The sequence below is a fragment of the Leucopleurus acutus genome (assembly GCF_964270905.1).
Source record: "Leucopleurus acutus genome assembly, chromosome: 5".
Classification (NCBI taxonomy): Eukaryota; Metazoa; Chordata; class Mammalia; order Artiodactyla; family Delphinidae; genus Leucopleurus; species Leucopleurus acutus.
The window spans coordinates 3,786,221-3,807,062 of NC_139147.1; the positions used below are offsets into that span (position 1 = coordinate 3,786,221).

At 49.6% G+C, this 20,842-nt stretch overlaps 1 protein-coding gene across 1 annotated transcript in view; it reads left to right on the top strand.

Moving 5' to 3' along the window:
- C2CD2 (C2 calcium dependent domain containing 2) overlaps window positions 1-20,842 on the top strand; it is a 58,418-nt gene that overhangs the window by 16,149 nt on the left and 21,427 nt on the right. Inside the window, exons 3-5 of the mRNA XM_082839149.1 lie at window positions 10,101-10,220; window positions 13,255-13,359; window positions 18,236-18,358. Of these exons, the coding sequence (XP_082695275.1) occupies window positions 10,101-10,220; window positions 13,255-13,359; window positions 18,236-18,358 (348 nt within the window). The remainder of the gene's footprint in view (window positions 1-10,100; window positions 10,221-13,254; window positions 13,360-18,235; window positions 18,359-20,842) is intronic.

The following is a 20,842-nucleotide window of genomic DNA, read 5'->3' on the forward strand; positions in this document are numbered from 1 at the left end:
TCAAAAAAATAAATCTGACCCATCAACTTGATGACTAGATAAATAAAATACGGGCTCTCCACGTGATGGAGTGTTATTTGGCCTTCTAAAGGAATGCAGTTCTGACACGTGTTCCCACGTGGAGGAGCCTCGAAGACACTCCACTAAGTGAGAGAAGCCAGACATGGAAGGACACATAAGATTCCACTTATATGAAATATTCAGAGTAGATAAATCAGTAGAGACAGAAAGTAGATTAGTGGTGTCCAGGGGCTGGGGCCGGGTAATGCTTGCGGGGACGTGAACATTGACTGCTCAGGTGAACAGGGACAGGGTTTTGGGGGGTGACGAAAATGTTCTAAACTGGTGATATTTGTACAATGCTGTGAAATATATTTAAAAACCATTTAATTGTATAGTTTAAATGGGTGAATTATCTCTCTCTCTCTCTATATATATAGTTATATAAATAATATGTGAATAATTTCCATAACACGATATATAGATTTGAGTCATTTAGATATTATGTAGAGTTTATTTTATAGCTGCTAAGAGCTCACATGCTGAAGTTACTTATTAGACTGGTCAAATACCATAAATAATTGTAAGTTCTTTTTTTTTTTTTTTTTAACAAAAAGTATCTGTAGAAGTGCTGAGAAACTCTTAGGTACAAGGCTTACCCTTGTATCTCTGTATATTTTATTATCAAATTAAATGCATATCATTTAGCAGACAGCAAGGAGGGGACACCTGGGCGGCCCCCGGGCCCAGGAGGAGCTCCCATCCAGCCCCCTGGAATCCCACCTCTTGTGTATGTCCCCCCTGGCTCAGCTACAGCATTGTTGGGGCATTTCAAACGTTTATGGTTCTGTGCGCACAATTTCACAGGAAGCTTTCTCCTTATAGAACGTGACAGTTTGGAGGTTCATCCAGGTTGATTTGTGTCGCTCTAGTTCATTAGCTGGAACTACAGTTCAGGATTCTGGGTGGACTAGGGCTGCTTTTTCCACCTTCCACTGATGGATAATTAGGTAGTTTTCTCTTTTTCTCAAGTACAGCAGAGCTGCCGTGGACTGTCTCCTGAGTCCTCAGGCACAAGAACGGGAGTATCTCCAGGGCGGGAGTGGCATTCCTAGGTTGTAGGTACGCACGCTTCAGCTCCACCATGGATTCCAGAATTGGTCGCCCAGGGGCTGGCCCAGCTTCCTCTGCCGGGGCAGCGCAGGGAAGCTCTCTTTCCCTACCCTTGGCCGATACGGGGGTCACAGAGCTCCATAACCCCTGCAACAAGCGTGGAGAAGTCTCTGGAAGGTATTGGGAGGAAACTGGTGGCCACAAGGCAGGATGCTGACACCGACACAGCCCGGAACAGCTGGAAGGGGCCTTGCGAGCAGATGCTCCAGTGCCTAAGTTTCAAAGGCTGGAGGACTGAGGGAAAGATTGCTGCTGGCCTCACCTACCCAAGGCCCCTGCTTGGGAAGTGCCCCTGTGCAGTGAGTGCCCTATTATTACAGATAGACCCCAGGTCCCTTTGTGGTGCACAGTTTCTGTTTGCTGATTTCTGACACTGTCAGCGTTAAGAGAGGGACAGATCTCAGGGGCTGGCTGGAGGTGCCGGGAGGGAGCAGAGATTGGAAATGGCAATAGACTATTTTTAAAGGTCTTGATATATAGTGCCGGAAAAGCATCCTTTGGAAAGTGGACAGTTAAACTGTGTTTGTTTTAATACCATTACAGAAATTGTGCATACCCGTCAAAAAGTTAAAAACAATATATAGAAGTGCGTAAGCTTTGTTTTAAGTCTGCCCGCTTCCTCTCTGCTCTCAGCCTTCCTTCCTCTGCTCCCCCCGATAGGACCATGGACGGCTGTCCACGCTATCTTCTAGGAAGCTTTTTACCCGGTAAACTACTGGGAAAGTGCACACGATCTTGTGTTCTTTTACAAGTTTCTTCGTAGTTCTTGACTCCTGTGTTTTTTTGACCAGGGACCGATTTTGTGGAAGACAACTTTTCCACGGATGGGGGGTGGGAAGCAGTGGAGGGGAGATGGTTCAGGCAGTAATGTGAGCGATGGGGAACGGCAGATGAAGCTTCGCTCGCTCGCCCACCACTCATCTCCTGCTGTGGGTTCCTGTTAGGCCACAGACCGGCCCCGGGGTTGGGGACCCCTGCGTTAAGCGACGGACAGGCGTCCCAGGAGCTCAGGCTCTAGGACTGCCTGTTGGGCAGGACACTGATGACGGTGTCTTCCTCCTTTTAGGATGTAAACACCCGCCATGGGTTCCAAACTTAGGTTGAATCCTGTGCCAGCAACGTCACGTGCTCTCTCTGCTCTGTGTAATTCTTGAGAAGGGAAGAACCGTAGCAGAGTCTGAGGACTCCGAAGGTGTCCAAGGAATGCAGACAGGAGATTCAATGACACCCCCCGCCCCTTTCCACGCTCCCTCCGGAGTGTCAGGGTCTGTGTTTCTCACCCCTCTGACTCAGTCCTGACAGGGGACGTGTGGATGACGTTTGAGGTAACGAAAGGGATGACTCTGGGGTCTGGTGTCTAGTCACGTCTTCGATCAAGTCGATGAGGATGGGGTTCTGGTCTCCCTCTGTGAGCATCTTCCCAGCTTGGGTTTGGTCTTGAGTCTCCCGGCACGACCCTCGCAGAACAGAACCGGGTCTCCCCTGCCTTCCAGCTGCCATGTGCTCGGACTTCTTCCTGCAGCCCCCGAAGACCCCCGTGTGCCAGAGCAGCTCCCTTTGCAAGTACCTGGCTCCTCGGCACGCCCCCCGCCCCCCGTCGTGCACAGAGAGTGGGGTCTTGCATAGCTTAGAGCATCTGAGTCACCCTGCAGGACCCGTGGGAGACGCACAGTCCACACCCTGCAGCTGTGGCTGAACTGGGGGCTTCTGAGCAGTTTACTCATGACTCTTCTGACACCAACTGTGTGCGATTTTTCTTGCACGCAACAAGCAGTCCTCCAGTTCTCAGGACGCCAACAGGGTGTCCTACAATTCAACTCGACTCTGGCACTAAGCACCCACACAGCACAGACCCTACAGGTTAAGGGCTCAGCCCAAGACTGCCCCTCCCTTGAGACGCCAACCCCAAGTCTGGGCCTCCTGTACCCACCAACTGGCTGTAAAGCGGCAGGTTCCCACAACCCCTTCCAAATGCTTGATCGTTTGCTAGAACAGCTCACAGAACTCGGGAAAGCACTTTACTTACTATTATCAGTGTCTAATAAAGGACGCGGCTCAGGAACGGCCAAATGGCAGGTACCTGGGACAGGGAAGGGAGAAGGGGTGGGGAGCTTCCACACTCTCCACGTGTGCCGCCCTCCCAGGACCAGAAGCTCTCCGAACCCCATTGTTTAGGGGTTTTCTGGAGGTTCCATTACGGAGGCATGGCTGATTAAATCACAGGCATGGGTGTGTTCCCTCTCTAGTTGCCATCCCCTCCCCTGAAGTCCAGGTGGCAAAGCTGCTACCCTCTAACCACGCATTGGTCTTTCTGGCCCCCAGTCTCCATCCTGATGTTATCTAGCTCCCCCCCACCCCGCCCCGCAACCACCAGTCATCTCCTTAGTATACAAAAGACATTCGAGATTCCTCGGGCTTTAGGAGCTGTGTGCCAGGAACTGAGGACAAAGACGAGATATTTATCCCAAGAGGCAAGCCGTGCTGGGGCAGGGGCATTTTTCTGAAGGAGTTCTCCCCGTGCAGGGCAGGACGCCCGTGCTCGTGTGGACGGGCATCCTTTCAGGTGGCGACTGGAGGCACCCCTGGGTCTCCAGGGCTCATGGTCTGCAGACACACGCTCAGCTTAGCCGGGTGGCAGACCCAGTGAGGGCTCGGTACCAAGAGGCATTCTCGGTGGGACACTTCTTGCGGAGGAGAGCATTGCCCTTCACCTTCTCTCCGGGGCTCTCTGTGTCCTCCCTTCCAGTCTCAACACGCCCCCAGTCCATTTCTCTCTCCCAGACTGTAATTGCGCTCTTACAGAAGAGTGTAAGCTATGTTCTCTTTCCTCATGTCCTAGGAGAGGTTTGCTCCAGAACGTTTGACCCAGAAGGAGCAGACTTAATTTTCCAAGTGGCCTGAGAGCAGCTCTTCCTTCTTGGGGTGCAGCCGTAACCCCTTCAGGGCAAATGCGTGGGTTCGGAAGCTTTGTGAAGGCGTGAGGTCTACAAGGGCAGCGTGGGAGCTCTCCAAGCGTGAATCAGGGTTAGGAGTGTTGTGCTGGGACAGGCACTCGCTGCAAAGGCCACACATGTACTTAGCAAGCGTGGCGAGTGTCCCTGTGAACAGGATGTGTATGTGGACGGCTTGCCAGGCAAAGCAGGGGTCGCCTGCTGCTGGGGGACGGCAGTGACGCTGGCCTTCTCGGTGTGAGGCCCTCACTGAGCCACAGGCTTTGTGTCTGTAGAGGATGAATCCCTCCCTGGCCCCGGCCTGTGCAGCACCTGCAGGGCCCCTGCCACGTGGTAGCTCTGATGCCGTCGGGCAATAAGGGCCGTGTCCGTCCTCATTAGTGCCCACAGCTCTTCTCTGCCCAAGGACGCATTGTGCCCATTGTACGGAGGAGGAAACTGAGGCCAAGAGAGGCTGGGGCACTCGGGCAAGGGAACTAAGAGCTGCTGAATAACAGAGGCTGGAACTGAACCCGAGTCGGCCTCCAGAAACCAGCCCCAGCCGCCATACACCATAAACAGCACTGTTACTATTATTCTTTACATGTTTATTATTATCATTTCACTTAAGCTCCCACCCACCCCCACCAGGAAAGAGACGGCGAAAATGGGAAAAAAGGAACTGAAAGGCACTAACCAACCCTTGCTTCCGTAAAACCATAGCAACGAACAGACCTCGGGCAACTGCATGGAATTTCCCCCGGAATCTCATTCCACAGTGTATGTCGGGGAACCCCACAGCCGTCACTGGGATGAATTGTATATTGTGAGCACATGGGTTTTTTCTACCTAAGGCTGTTATACATTCATATACTAAAATATACCCTGGGAGCTTCTGGGCACCCCTGTGCTCTTTCCAGACCTTGGTGGACTCCTTACTTTGCAAGGGTAGAGCACGCAAAGTTGTAGTTGCAAATAGGAAATTTGGTTGACTCTTGTTTGACTTTGCATGTCTTGAAATTCCAGGTACCATTAGCCTGGTATTTATGCTAAAATACTAACCGGTTGTGAAATTGTTTTGAAGCCAGGTCTTTCCAAGGGCAGGTGCAAAATTTCTCATTGGAGGCCCCGCCCTTTGAGATGTGAATGGGAGCAGTGTCTCTGGGAGGGCCACCTGTTTGTTTGGATAAAGGCGTGTGGAATTCTGGGCTGAGTCAGCCCTCAGGTACTTGGCCTGGTGAAGACCAGGTAAAAGGACCCTCGGGTAAGCTGGGCTTTTGTTTGTGAGTTGGAACACATCAGCAGCAGCGGCATTACGTGGAGGTGTGACCAAGTGCCTTCCTTTTAAAGGAAGTGTCCTGTATATGTCTTTTAATGCATAGAGTCCGCGGAGGAGAACAGCACATTCTTGGATTCTTAGGCCAAGGAATGCTCCCATTAAACCACATGATGTAGTAACAATACCTTCTGGTCGCGTACTATTACGGAAAAGCCTCGTTGTTCTTTCTAAAGTATCCCAACAAGAGAAGGGATGGAGGGTGTAGTTGGGGGTGGGGCATCAGAGCCCGCGTGGTCCAAGGCACACCCCTCGAGGGGACGAAATAGAGCATCTACCCAGCCTTCCTTGGGGTTGGCTGCCATCTTGTTTCCAGCATTTTTCACCTGGGTCCACTGGGAGAGTCCTTCTAGAAATATACCTTCACTCAGGTATTGTGAACAGGCGGGCAAGTAGGGTTAACTTTATAGATGTTCTGAGAATAGTCAGCTCTGACGCAGTTTACTTTTTAAATTGAGTCTGTTCCAGAGTAGAAGTAATGTTTTCTATCAGGCTCGTGCCATCGTAAAGAATACTTACAGGGCCAAGACTGGGTTGCAGAGTTGGGGAAGAAATCTGACTGGGAACTCTGAAGGGTTAGCGAAGGGTCTTTACTTCCATTTTTATTTTGGAGTTCTTTCCCACACGATGCCATATAGCGTGATTGAAGTGAAATATATTGGGTGACATAAACCTTTTAGGTCCTTTTTCTCAGCTGTATTCCTGATTCTTTTGGAGACAAAAGTAATTAAACTATTTCCAGTTCTCCAGAGTGTTCTCAGAGGAGGAGCTGAGGCAATCATACAAGAGGCTTAATTGAAAAGGAAAGTGGAAAAGCGTGGTGAGATTGACAGATATCTGAGGACTTTCTTGTTGGCAGGCAGTAGCAAAACCTGGGACTACCTAGGCCTGGAATTCTTTAGGCCCCTGTCTAAACAAAGGAATATAGTTTGAAGATAAGACCGATTTGCATAGGTATGTGACTGAGTTTAAGGTCTGGAGGCTAGAGAGAAAAAAAAACCTTGACGGATGGCCTCCCTGCAGTTATAACGAAACGTGCCCACTTTCACCGGCTGCCTCCCCTCTTGACCCTTGGGGGTGTACCAGGGACCCTGACCCTTCTCCTGTCAGTGCAGCTTCTCCTTGGGCTAAAGACTTGCACCTTTGAAACCCTCCCCATGTGGAGCCCACCCCCCATGAAAGGCTCTTGTATGTAGAGAGGAGGGAGGAAGGGGATTTATCTGAATACACGGTTCAGCCTTCTGTTGTGTGATTTTTTTTTTTTTGTTTTTTTTGCGGTACGCGGGCCTCTCACTGCTGTGGCCTCTCCCGCTGCGGAGCACAGGCTCCGGACGCACAGGCTCAGCGGCCATGGCTCACGGGCCCAGCCGCTCCGCGGCATGTGGGATCTTCCCGGACCGGGGCACGAACCCGTGTACCCTGCATCGGCAGGCGGACTCTCAACCACTGCGCCGCCAGGGAAGCCCCTGTTGTGTGACTTTTGAAATGGTTTGTGTAATCGAGGATCTCTTTGCTTTGCTTTGGGAAAAGAATCTCAAGATAAAGCAGGTGGATTTGTGGCTGGCTGCTCTCAAGGGAGCTCACTTCTGTGCGTCCAGATCTTGGCTTTGTGGAGTCCTGCTTCAGGGCCTCCACCGCGGAAGCTAGATATTGCTTCAGTTTAACTTTAAAAATCCAGTACCGATATCAGACTGCTTCGGGGGGAGGCCCACACAGGAAAGGTTTGACAGCCATATTTAAACAGCCCTGTATCGTTGGGATCCCCCAAGGAGCTGACCTGTAAACTTCAGAAGGGAGCCCATGAACACGACTGTGTTGGGGGCAGGGAGACTCTAGGGTCAAGACCAGGGTCTCTACCCGCTCGTCCATATGTAGGTAGAAGTCAACCCTGGACGCTCTGGCACTAGCTGGAAGGGTCTGCTTGACCTGGCATCAGGTGACTCTGCCTCTGCTGTTCCAAGAGGGGACCCCTTGGGGGTGCGGACGGCCTCGCCGCTGTTTGCCTGGGTGAGAGAATTTAATCCCCGTTGTGGATGACACCTTAATGCACTAAAAGAAGATTACTTATTTTTAAAGCCTGCTTTCCATTTTGTTCTCATCCATTTGGCAAATGGGACATTGTTACTCTCAGAGAGGCAGGGGCAGAGCCTGGCCCTGGACACGGATTTGGCCTAATGGTCATATCCTTCCAGCTGGACCCCTAGGAACACTGGTGGCATTTTGTTTGGCCGTATCAAAACTGACCAGATTGTTGATGTGATTCGTTTTTCCAGCTGAATATACTAAAGAGAGGCCAAGCAATGGTCGGTCTATATGGCAGGCGTTATTTAGAGGGTCAGAAAGCCATAGGGCCAGGGAAGACCCTCCAGGGGGGCCTCTGTGAAAGGGCGTTCAGACCTTTGGATGTCCCACTTTTAGTGACTCCACTTACTTTCCTGATGTGACCTTTGGAGGCTTGCATTCTAGAAGTTTTGAAGTCTTTTAAAATCTTTGTTGGACTATTTGTTTATTTGCTTTTAACCAGGTGCTTGGGCTATCTGTGTATCGGGAATGGAGCAGTGGGGTAGCTTTTTGTAGAACTGGGTACAAACGGAAACCAAACTCTTTCTTGAGTCAGGGCGCTAAGGAAGCTGTCAGTGTTCTCGGTAACATTGTAATTCGCTTAGTGTAGACGTTTCCAAAGAAGTCAACCAGTCCCTGTCTGGTTTTTAATTTTAAGCAGTGAGACAAAGAACAGAGAGTCGTGTCACTTGTGTGTATAACTCATCCGGCATCAAAATCCATTCCTTCTGGGACGTCCCTGGCGGTCCAGGGGTTAAGACTCCACGCTCCCAATGCAGGGGGCCCAGGTCCTATCTCTGGTCGGGGAACTAAGATCCCGCATGCCACGTGGCTTGGCCAAAAACAAGTTCCTTCTAAAAGGGTTGTTTATAGAGCATTTATTTTTAAAATGAATACATGACATTTCTTATACAAACATTTTTTTGTGCCACCCTTTGATGAGCTCTGGAGATGCAATAACATGATGAAGATGTAGAAATAACCCACGTAGATCAGTCCTCTGAGAGGGACTTGACAAGAACGGATGAAAATAAGGGTGGTGCGGTTTTCTGCCAGTATTTGGAAAAGGCAAGATTTTCTTTCTCATACCCTGTTCTGTCAAGAGCATTTATAGTGGACACTGGAAATGGGCCCCTTGCAGGCGGCCTGGTATGGTACAGCTCAGGTTCTTGTTGGAGGGGCGGGTGGGCCCCGAGCGGAGTGGGTTAGCCAGGGATCAGCAGGGGGACACGTTTTTAGTCTGAACTTTGTGAAATAGCAGTTATCCTGACAAAGTAAATGTTTTGACAGTCTTCCTACTTGGTATTTTAGGTTCTAAATCCACCAGAGAATTAAAAGAATTTTTCCTTCCTTCCCAAGTGACACCATCCAATATGGGGTCAGCAGTTCCCTGGGGAATGTGGAATCCATCCCGCCGTACCCTCAGCCTCTGCCAACCCGGCTTTGGCCAGACGCACGGGCCGCCTACTGGACCCCCTCCATCCTCTCCCACTGCCCTTCCTCCCTCTGCCTTTGCACACCTGGCACCTGGCCTTCTGGTCCTCCCACACTTGGCTTGCGTGGCATCTTTGCCAGGAGGGTGGCCGACCCCTCGTTCTGGAAGGTCTGCTCCAGTAGGGGGACTCTGTGACAGAAACGCGGTACTTCTCTGTGTGGTAGCAGCGTTCACACTCATCCCTCTAAAATGCTTTGAGATTTATGGCAGGAATATGGTCAGGTTTATTCCTGATGGAATTATTTTGTCTCATAGGTCTTTAAATGAGCTCATTTTACAACTTTTTTTTTTTTTTTTTTTTTTTTTTTTTGCGGTACGCGGGCCTCTCTCTGCTGTGGCCTCTCCCGTTGCAGAGCACAGGCTCCGGACGCGCAGGCTCAGCGGCCATGGCTCACGGGCCCAGCCGCTCCGCGGCACGTGGGATCTTCCCACACCGGGGCACGAACCCGTGTCCTGTGCATCGGCAGGTGGACTCTCAACCACTGCGCCACCAGGGAAGCCCTGAGCTCATTTTATAATTCTATTTTTGTTAAGGCTATATCATTTTGTAACTGTTTAATATTTCATTCATTCTTTGAATTATCCCTGCATCTTTGAAAACCACAATAGGTTAAAATTTATTAAAATAGAAGCAATTTCTTGCGTTCTGCGTGCGTTTTTAATTTTTTCCTTGTAACATCCATAAGAAGTTTTCTTTTTAAGGCCCATTTTCAGTGAGAGACGGTGGCTAATGGCGTTCACTCCATGTGAATGTGGAACTGTCTGGGCAATTTAAAATCGGCTGCGTGGAGAAACAGAGCGAAGCCATGTTTAAAGAAAAAGATCTTTATGAGTGGAAAGATCCTAACTAGCTTTGGGCAAGCCAGAGTTAGCTCCCAGGAATCCACCAGGAAGAAGAGATCTGAAATATTGTTTCTAGTTTTCAAATGACTGCATAGTAGAAAAGGTGTGAATCTGGGTATTCATCCATATTTGAAACTCTGAATTCTTGTCCTTGCTGATTTATAGAGTCCAGATTACTTTGTACAGTGAAATGCAGATGGGTGAGGTGCGAGCTCTCCTCTCTCTTGCGTAAAGTTCCGTTGTTTTATGGCCCCTTCTCTAGGTGGTGTTTTGTCACGTCGTGGGCGAGACCATCCAGTTCCTGGTCAGCGTGGGGCTACCCTCGTCCGAGGACACGGGGTGCCCGCTCTACAGTGTGCGGCTCTCCCCGCTTCATCTACAGGTAAAGTTGGGGAGGCTGAGCGAGTCCTAGGAAAACAGTTCTCATAAACCTGCAGGGTGAGGGGGGTGCAATCAGACGTGCATGCTCCTGTTTTCATTAATTACTGTTCATTTCATAAGTTTCGAACTGTCACCTTCCATATTGTCTCTGTAGGAAATAAAGTGTGTGTGAAATAGGTGTATGTATACACACACACACACATATATACACACATAGATATATACACACACACATATATATACACACACACATATGTACACGTATATGTAACGAATTCAGAATTTCCCAGCCATCAAGTACGGGAGATATGGTATTTTTCAAGGCACTGAAGCATATCAAGGGTGTGTCGACTGTTAGATTAAGGAAAATGTCATCTGAGAGAAGGCAGGTGGTTCTATTTCAGGATCAAGTACTAGACCTCAGAAGTCTCCTGCAGCTTGGAAAACAGCTTGGGTCTGGACTTGGCATTCCTCCTTTTAGTGTTTGAAAAAGTCAGCTTTAAAAGACCCCTTATTATTTTTATATGTTAAAGGATGAGTAGTACTACCATTATTTTTTGGATAATAGACATTATTATAATAATTATATTAGACTTACATAATTATAACTTTTATGATTGATACATTTATATATTGTATCTGTAACATTAATAATTATACATAAAGCAATTATAAATAGAGACATATGTAATAATTATAATAGACCTATTAGTGAAACTTATGGATGCCTAAACCGTCAGATAGCTTGTGCATGTCACACACAGAAGCAGGAGTTCACTGAAGCTCTTGTTTAGCCGGTGTGTAAAAATTGTGAATTTCTGAGTCTGCGTCGGGGGTCTCTGCTGATTCAGGCCGTTCCTTCTCCTCTGTCCTTGTGCTTGACTGCTAATCTGGGGAACGAGCGCAATTATTCACGGTTCTCAACCACAGGGGAAGATTATATTCCATTTGCTTTGCTTAAAAGACATGGTTTGAAACAACCAGAGCACGCACAAAAATTTCTGGCTCCCTAAATGGCTTTTCTCTGAAACCCAGCCTCCCCAGCCCTACCCTGGTAACATGCCCTTTCCGAGAGTCGAAGAGGTTAAGTTGACCCCGTGGACTTGTCAGATGTTAAAGCCCTGCTGCTCCCCCGCTTAGTTTTTTGGACAGTGTGATTAGAAGATTATTTTAAAGTCTGGGACACACGTACCCGACATGACACACGTTTCAGGATGGGGTGAGTCCAGCAAGGACCACAAACATTCACTGAGGAAACATAGTTTCTGAGATACTGTTTATGTGCCCTTTTCGGCAGCTCAGATACAGGTAACACAATTGTATCTTTGATCTCTTACCATAGTTTAAAAGCAGCCTGTGGATTACCTCTCAGAGCAGGGGCAGCTGCTAGAGGTTGGTGAATTATTAATGCTCATGGCAGGAGGCATCCCGTCCTCTGCTGTTCTTCAGATAAGAGATGCATAGAGACGAGCGGCTAACCCCTCTCCCCGACCTGGTGGGAGCGACTCGGGGACTGTGGCAATGAAATTAAAGTGCACTTTTTTTTTTTTTTTTTTTGCGGTACACGGGCCTCTTACTGTTGTGGCCTCTCCCGTTGGGGAGCACAGGCTCTGGACGCGCAGGCTCAGCGGCCATGGCTCACGGGCCCAGCCGCTCCGCGGCATGTGGTATCACGGACTGGGGCACGAACCCGTGTCCCCTGCGTCGGCAGGCGGACTCCCAACCACTGCGCCACCAGGGAAGCCCTAAAGTGCACTTCTGCGAGAGTCACCCAGAATTATAGGGCAAGGGAAGCATCATTTCTCTTACCTCATGCTAGTTGCTAGTGTGAGGGAGAGTACTGAGTACTAAGGAAACACGTCTAAAGCCATTCTCTCCTTCCCTTTCCCTGGGTGGTGGGGCAGAGGCGTGGAGGTGGGAAGGGTCAAGATTTTGGCTTTCGAATGAGCCTCCAGCTGAAGGAGGAGGATGGCATATTAGTTTGCTCTAGCTGCTGAAACAAGTCACCATAATCTTAGCTGAAAACAGCACACGCTTATCATGTCACCATTCTGGAGGGCTGATGTCCAACACAGGCTAAAATCCTGGTGTTGATGGGCTGCCTTCCTTTCTGGAAGCTCTTGGGGGAGAATCTGTTTCCTTGCTCACCCGTCATCAGCAGGATTCCGCTGCTTATGGTTGCAGGACTGCGGGTCGAATTCCTTGCTGGCTGTCAGCTAAGGGCAAGGTCCCAGGTTCGAGAGGCAACCTCATTCCTGGGTTCCTGGCATCCTTCTCTGTCTTCCAGTCACGTCTCCCTGGCATGCTCGTCTGTCTTCCTCTTCCACTTTTAAGGGTCCTATGCTTTCCCAGGGATCACTGGGTTAATGCAGGGTTGTCACCACACCCCAAGGTCCTTACCCTAATCACACCTGTAGAGTCCCTTTTGCCATGTGAGGTAATATATCCAGAGGTTCCAAGGACTGGGGTGTGGACATCTTTGGGGGGGCGGGCGTTATTCTCCCACAACAGATGGGTAGGGCCGGAAGGGGCATCGGGAGAGATCAGAGTCCAAGTGGAGGTTGTGTAGTGGCCCCGGCAAGAGAGGATAAGAATGCTGGCGGCTCTGTACACAAGCCTCGGGGGCTGTGTCAGCATGTGGGGCTGGACAAGGCGTCCGGCTCCCTTCTCTTTGTCCCTCCGGCTCCATTATGCCTTGGTGGTGCTCTCAGAAGAGAGCTGCAAGGCAGAGGGTTGGTCATCGGGAGGCTGCAGGGTTTCCATGGCACCTGGCCTTTAGCCCCGATCCTGACGTTCCTCTCCAAGTGACAGGCTGAGGCAGAGGAAGGCGCCGGGCAGGGCGGGGGGGGGGGGCTACACAACGGGGACAGGGAGGTCAGAGGATTTGGGACCCTCCTTTCCATTTTGAAAGCACACCGTATGCCAAGGAGGCGATAAATAACGGTCTAAGGAAACAAATGAACACACAGACACATTTTGAGGCTCCAGTGAAGAGAGCAGTCCTCCAATAATCTTTTTTTTTTTCTCCTTAATAGCTGGAGCTCCACATGAAGGAGAAGAGAGAAGACATCCAGGTCAAGTGGTCCTTCATCAGCGCGCCAGAGATGGCCATTACGATCCAGCCCAAAGCGCCGGGGGAGGTCAGTCCGTGAGTGTTTGTGATTCCTGCCTCGTGTACGCGCAAACATCGCACGTTATGACCACCTGCCCTGGGAGGCGGGGCCTCTGATTAACGCGTGTCTGACGTGTGATCCCGGGGAATGCACAGGGCAGTGATGGGGCAGCGTTGGTGGGCGGGGTGGGGGGTAGGGGAGGTGGGGAGGGCCTTCCGTGGATTTAACGCCAGCTCTCACCTGGGCAATCACCTGGCAGCTTTTAAAAATCCTGAAGCCTGCCCTGTCCCCCAGGCTTTTAAAAATCCTGAAGCCTGCCCTGTCCCCCAGGCAGGTTTAATTGGACCGGGGATTTTTTAAAGCACTTGTGTGCAGTGGTTGAAAACCATGGCAGTGATGGAACCTAGGTTTTCCTCACCGTTCTATCACACCTGACCCTCCGATGCTTTCCTTCACTGTGAGGGCGCTCGACTCACCTACAGCTCAGCCTGAGTCCAGAGCCTGGCTTCCAAGGCCACCACCTCCTTTCTCCCCACAGCTTTTGCATAGCTGTGTCTCAAGTCTGAAGGTGATCTCCCCGCTTCCTGTGGTCCTGGGGGTGTGAGGAAGTGAATCTGGGAGAAGGGGGGGCCTGCCGAGTCACATGGGTGCTGTCGCTTTCAGTTGCTGGAAAGATCATGCAAAATGTAATAATTTGTCCATAAATAGTATAACTGTTTGAGCCTTGATATAGGTGTAGGCAGTTTGTTTTTAGGACTAAGAAGTTTGAACTGTAATTCTTTTCCCTTGCATACGTCAGAAGTGGAATTGGTGGCCTGACCGTTTAGTTGTACAAAGTTCGCGTGTTAAGTGTTTCCCTAGTCACTGCTTTATTTTCTTTTTCTCCTTCCCGCCCACGTTTGCATCTGCTTTCCCCCGCCTGGCACTGCTTTTTCAGGCCTACAGTACACACAGAACGGTTCTGTGAGCGGCTCCCCTGCCACCTCTGACATCAAACTTCCAAAGTTCAAGACTGCTCTGCTGGTCTTCATAGCAGAGTGTATCCCGCCGAGGGGGTACTGAGTTCTGTGTTCAAAAACTACTCGAATTAAGTGTTTTGCTCTGTGTGTTTATGTCACCAACCTGATGTGAGCTCATGTAAGCAGATGTCAGCATTTGCTTCTGTTAGTGCCGTTTCAGGTTTTGTCCCCCATCTTTGTTGGTTTACATAGTTTTTGAACGTGCAGAATATTAACATAGTTCAAAAGTCAAAATTACATGAACTGTTGTTCATGAACTCCACCCCATCCGTGCCCTGCTCTCTGCTCGCTTGTTTCTTTCGTTTTCGTTTACCCATCCTAGGTTTCTTTTTGCAAAACGGACCTTATTCCCCCATTCTCACCCACTCAGTGGCATGCTGTGCGCACTCTTCACACCTTGCTCCCCACAAGGCCCTGTACGTTTCTCTGCCAACCATGGGCTCCCCATATTAACGAGAAGCGTGACTTTCCCAATGAAGTACTCCTGTGGGATTAAACAGCCCCTTGGAGCTGGGTCCTGTGGACTTAGTAACCCCTTGGACCCCTGGTGGTTGAGATGGCATGGGGGCAGGGGGACAGCTATAACGGAAGTTCGCCAAGTCAGCTGCTCTGTGGATCTAAACTGTGATGGTCTCTGAGCACCCCAGAACCCATCTTTCCCCCTTGGTTTCCTCCTCTGTCAAGTGAGGAGAAATGTACGGGTTAAAAAAGGTAGAAATAGATAAACCAAGTGCAGTACATCCATAAATGGACTATTATTCAGTCGTTAAAAAGATTGGAGTACTCATATGTGCTAGATTAGGAATGAACCTTGAAAACATTGTGCTCAGTAACAGAAGCCAGACCTAAATGACCATGTCACATGATCCCATTTCTATGAAATACCCAGAATACACAGATCCATGAAGATGCAAAGCCGATTAGTGGCTGTCAGGGGCTGTCGTGGGGGGGATTGGGGAGTGACTGCTAATGAGTAAAGGGTTTACTTTGGAGGTGATGGAAATATTTTGGAACTAGATAGAGGTGATAGTTTTACAACACCGTGTATGTATGTACTAAACACCACTGAAATGCATACCTTAAAATGGTTACATTTATGTTATGTGAATTCACCTCAGTTTAAAAATAAGGGTATCAAGAACCTATTGCAATAAGAGAAAGATGGTGGCGGAGCGGTTCTCAGTGCAGACCCTGGGGCCTTAGTGCCTGGGCTTAACTCTCAGCTCTGCCACTTATGAGCTGCGAGACCCCACACATGCTAATTAATTTCTCTGTGCCTCAGTTTCCTCATCTGTAAAATGGGGATGATGATTTGCAACGTGGTTGTGGGGATTAAACTAGTTAATATGTGTAAGTGCGTAGCATCGAGCCTGACACATCCTAAGAGTGACATAAGTGTGAGCCATTTTGATTATTAGTAGTTTAGAGTTCCTGGCAGAGAGTAGATTTTCAGTAAATGGCAGATTTGGCCTAAGTTTGCTGTAACAAGGCCTGGCCAGCTGGTTGTCCTTGGGACACCACAGACCAATTTCTGAAATCACTTCCAGCCCCGCAAGTTGGAAGATTTTTCAATAGGTCTGTGGTCCTGGTGGAAATCAAGTCCTGCCAGTGTCCATCCCCCTGCGCAGGGGGTGCTGGAGCCCCACAGTGGGGACATTTACGCCAGAAGTGACGAGGGACACAGAGGGCCCTGGAGCCGGTAATGGCAGAGCCAGAGCGTGGCCGAGCACCGGCACCCACCACACTGCAGCTGCTCTCCTGAAACCACGAACGATGGCGTGGACGGCAGCAGGGCTGGCAGGGCTCGACGTTTTCTTTTAGCAAGTGTCCAGCCAGATCCAGCTTTTAAGCGTTCAAAACAGAAGCTATTATATTTAAACAAGGCTTTTAACTGAGATTTTAAAAAATAGATCCTCCTTGGTTAAAAACTGAGAGATAAGATATGCAGAAAAGTGCATATATTGTAAGCGCGCAGCTGATTGAAGCTTTCACACACTGACCATTCATGAGTGCCCAGCGCCCAGCGCCACAAACAGAGCAGGGTCAGCTCCCCAGAAAACCCCCTCTACCCGCTTCCACTCACTACCTGCAGCCCCTACAAAGGTTAACCATGCTCCTGACTTCTAACATGTATGACTTACCTATGCTTGCAACTAATAATTACCTCAAACCCAGCAGCGTGAAACAACACACATTTACCTCATAGTATCTGTCGGTCAGTCCAGGCTTAACTGGGTCCCCTGCTCGGGGTCTCATGGGCTGTCATCATGGTGTGGGCTGACTGCCCTTCCTAGAGCTCGGGATCCTCTTCCAGTCTCCTATGGTTGTTGGCAAAACTCGGTTCCTTGTGGTTGTAGGACTGAGGTCCTCAGTTCCTTGATGGCTGTGGGCTGGGGCTGCTCTCGGCTCCTTGAAGCCCTGCAGTTCTGTGCCAGGTGGCCCCCCTCACACGTGGAAGCTGACTTCTTCAAGGTTAGGAGGAGAATCTCTTGCTCTGGTTTGCTAAGAGGGAGCTGTATATAACATAACCTTTGGCCATCACATCCCTTTGCCGTATTCCGTTGGCTGGAAGCAAGTCACGGGCGCCACCTGCCCTCCAGGCGAGGGGATGATGCAGAACATGACTCGTTGAGGGTCATCTTAGGATTCTGCCCACAAACAGCATTAGCTTAGTTTTGCTTGTTTTGGTCCTTTAAATAAAGGAGTCATGCAGTACTGTGTATGTGTTTTTCCGTGTTTGGTTTCTTTCACTTAACATTATGTCTGTGAGCTTCATCTGTGTCTTTGTGCTTGTACGTTGTGCTCATCGCCCTGTGGTATTCCATTGTGTGACTGCACAGAACTTGTGTATCTGTTCAGGTATTGATGGAGACTTAGGTAGTGTCCAGTTTGGGGTCACTATGCATAGTGGTGCTCTGAACATTCTAGGACACATGAGTGCGTTTCTGTTGGGTATTAATTATTGTAGCCTTCTAGAGCTTGACACCTGGTGATGCAAGTCATCCTGCTGTGTTATTCTTCTACAAGCTTGTCTTCATTTTTATTGAGCCTTTCCATTTACTTGAATACCATTTATTTTTTTTCTTCTTATTTATTTTTGATGTGGGCCATTTTTAAAGTCTTTATTGAATTTGTTACGTGATTGCTTCTGCTTTTATGTTTTGGTGTTTTGTTTTGTTTTTTTTTGGCCGCAAAGCATGTGGGATCTTAGCTCCCCAACCAGGGATTGAACCCGCAACCCCTGCATTGGAAGGTGACGTTGTAACCAGCGGACCACCAGGGAAGTCCCTTGACTACCTTTTAATAAAAAAAAAAAAAAAAAAAAAAATCAAACATCAGGCAAGAAAGAAAAAACATGTGCCTGTATGTTTACAGGAAAGGACTGAAAAGATATACACAGAAATGTTAACACATGTCTATGTTGCACATGTCTTATCTTTAACTTTTAAAAACAAGGAAGATGGGGCTTCCCTGGTGGCCCAGTGGTTGAGAGTCCGCCTGCCGATGCGGGGGACATGGGTTCGTGCCCCGGTCCGGGAAGATCCCACGTGCCGCGGAGCGGCTGGGCCCGTGAGCCATGGCCGCTGAGCCTGCGTGTCCGGAGCCTGTGCTCCGCAACGGGAGAGGCCACAGCAGTGAGAGGCCCGCGTACCGCAAAAAAAACAAAAACAAACAAAAAAAACACAAGGAGGATGAATGACTTCTGAGATCAGCAAAGATAAGAGTGAGTGAGTGTCTCACTGTCCTAGTCTGATCTCCTGGAGCCCTGGTGACCCCCAAGTCTGTTTGGTCCCAGGGACATCTGGAGAGCCAGGCATTTGCTTGCCCACTTGTACATGTTCCTGGTTACGAGATGGTTTGGTGACTCCCTCCTCTTTTGGCAGGACCAGGCGGTTGGGGCAGATGCAGTCTCTGAAAGTCTCAAGGATATTGTGAAGCACCTGGTTAGCTCTGCGTCCCCATCAGCGGTTCTGAGCACAAAGCCTACGGATGTGAGGGGAGTTCAGGTAAACCAGTTCACTGGGTTGTGGGTGCTTCATGACCCCCTGAAGGACCGTGGTCCACCCGCCTGGAGAATTTGTGTGCATTTCCCACGCTCGCCCCCCATCCCTGCACCTTGCCTCTGCCCACCCCCCCACCCCACCGCGGTAGAGCGAGATTGCACGGTTGCTTGCTGGTGGGTGATGACCACGGTCTGGGGCAAAGCTCCGAGTTCAGGGCACAGGGTTCCGAAGCCCCATGGGAGGAAAGGAAGAGGAGTCTGGCCCGCTCAGCAGAGTCCAAGCCGAAGTAGCCCAGATCCTCTCCTTTTAGGAACCAGAACTTGACTTTTTGCTGTGCCCCCAGAGACTGTTGTCTGGGATCGCACCCTTCCAGAACTAAGGTACCTGGGAACTGCCCCGAGGCAGGCAGAGTGAGCGCGCTGGACCCACAGACTTTTAGCCCAGGACGGGGACAGCCTCCGTCCACACTGCCTCTCAGGGGTCTGTCGCCCTCAGGCAGTGCGGACACATGAGGCCATCTCCTCTGTGGGGTCCTTCCCCCGCTGGCGACCCCCCTCCCCATGCTGGGGCCCTCCCCACCGCCCAATTAGGTGCCAATTCTCTGGCTAAATTCACGTCCAGGGCATTCGCCCAGGACAGCCTCCCTGGGTTTGGTCCCGCACATCTCTTTTGGCGACACATCTGAAAACCTTGGCTTGAGGTCAATTAATTCTCCTAGTCATGAGCAGATCTTTTCGTGATGACTATGCAGAACATACACTTACAGTCCCTAAAGTTATTTTTCCTATGTCTTTCCAGTATTTTTATGTGGCATGTAGAATAGCCACTGTTATTATATAGTGGGGGGTGAAGTCAGTGTGAAAGTGTAACTTTTTGTTTTTTTAAGTCTTTATTGAATTTATTACAGTATAGCTTCTGTTTTTTATGTTTTGGGTTTTTGGCCACGAGGCATGTAGGATCTTAGCTCCCTGACCAGGGATCGAACCCTCACCCTCTGCCTTGGAAGGCGAAGTCTTAACCACTGGAGAGCCAGGGAAGTCCCTAAAGTATAACTTTTCATATGATTTTTTGATGCAGGCTCTCGGTCTCTGGTTCCTGTTAGGGCATCACCACTGTGAATGTGTAGAGCCTGGAGACAAAATCTCTTTGATTCACTGCACAGATATCAGGGGATCACAGTGCTTTGTGGTTCACTCTGGGTTGAAGGTTATCAGAACAGGAGAAACCTGATGCGGCAGAGGAGCAGCTGAGTAAGCAGACGAGCAGAGGGAGGGGCTCGTGGGTGTGCGCGCAGGGTTCCCAGGGCTGTGCCGCCAGGTGGGGCTCGGCCCAGAGACGGGGGGGTCAGGCCAGGCTTCCCAGAGGCGAGAGCAGAGAGGCTTGGCTGTTCTCTCTTTCAGTAATTCTATCCTGGTGGCTTAGTTCAGATCGGAGCTGCCTGTTTTGAATATGACTATACATGTTTAATGTCAACATTTGAGAAACTTCACAAAATAGTAGTGCATTTTTAGAATACACTGATTCAGAAAATAAAGGGACCAGGACTACCATAAATTCAATAATGCTTTCAAATAAATTTGTAGACTGTATGTATCAAAATAACATGCATATTATATTAGGGTTCTCTAGAGAAACAGAACCAATGGATGTGTGTGTGTGTGTGTGTGTGTGTATAAAATAGCGTCCATAACTGCATGAGCCGACTATATATTTATGTATAAAATATATATATTTATACATATAAGGAGACTTATTCTAGGGAGTTGGCTCATGCCAGAGGCTGGCAAGCCCCGAGAGTTGCAGGAGAAGCCAGCAGGCTGGGACCCAGGAGAGCTGATGTTTCCACTCAAGTCCAAAGGCAGGGAAAAATGGATATCCCAGCTCTAAGGCAGTCAGGCATGAGGAATTCCCTCTTATCTGAGGGAGAGTCAGCCCTTTGTTCTATTCAGGCCTTCACCTGATTGGACGAGGCCCACCGCAGTGGGGAAGGCAATCTGCTTTCCACGGTCTGTTGATCTAAATGTAAATCTCAGGCAGAAACCTCCTCGCAGACATACCCAGAGTCACGTCTGACCACGTGCTGGGCACCCCACGGTCCAGTCAAGTCAACACATAAGATTAGCCATCACGCATACGCAATTGAGAAAACCTTGCATCTCCACCCCAGACATGTGGGCTGCTCTGTCCCCAGTGCACAGGGACCTGGGTCTTGAGGACTTCTGTGATTACTTCTTGGCCTCCAAGCACCTGCAGCTCACAGTGGGCAAGGCCCTGCCCTGGCTCAGAATCATGTTTTCTAGGTGGTGACCTAAAGAACACTACAGTCGCTTGAGGTGTTAGTAAGCATCCCCCCGCCAAAAGCACTCTGAGGTCAGATCAGCTCTTAGGATCCCTCCCTGGGAGGCGCTCGCTGTGCAGAGGCCTGTGGTGTCTCTGAGAAGCTTTCCCAGGATTCCCAAATGTTTGTACCTAAGGAGCCCCTTGTAA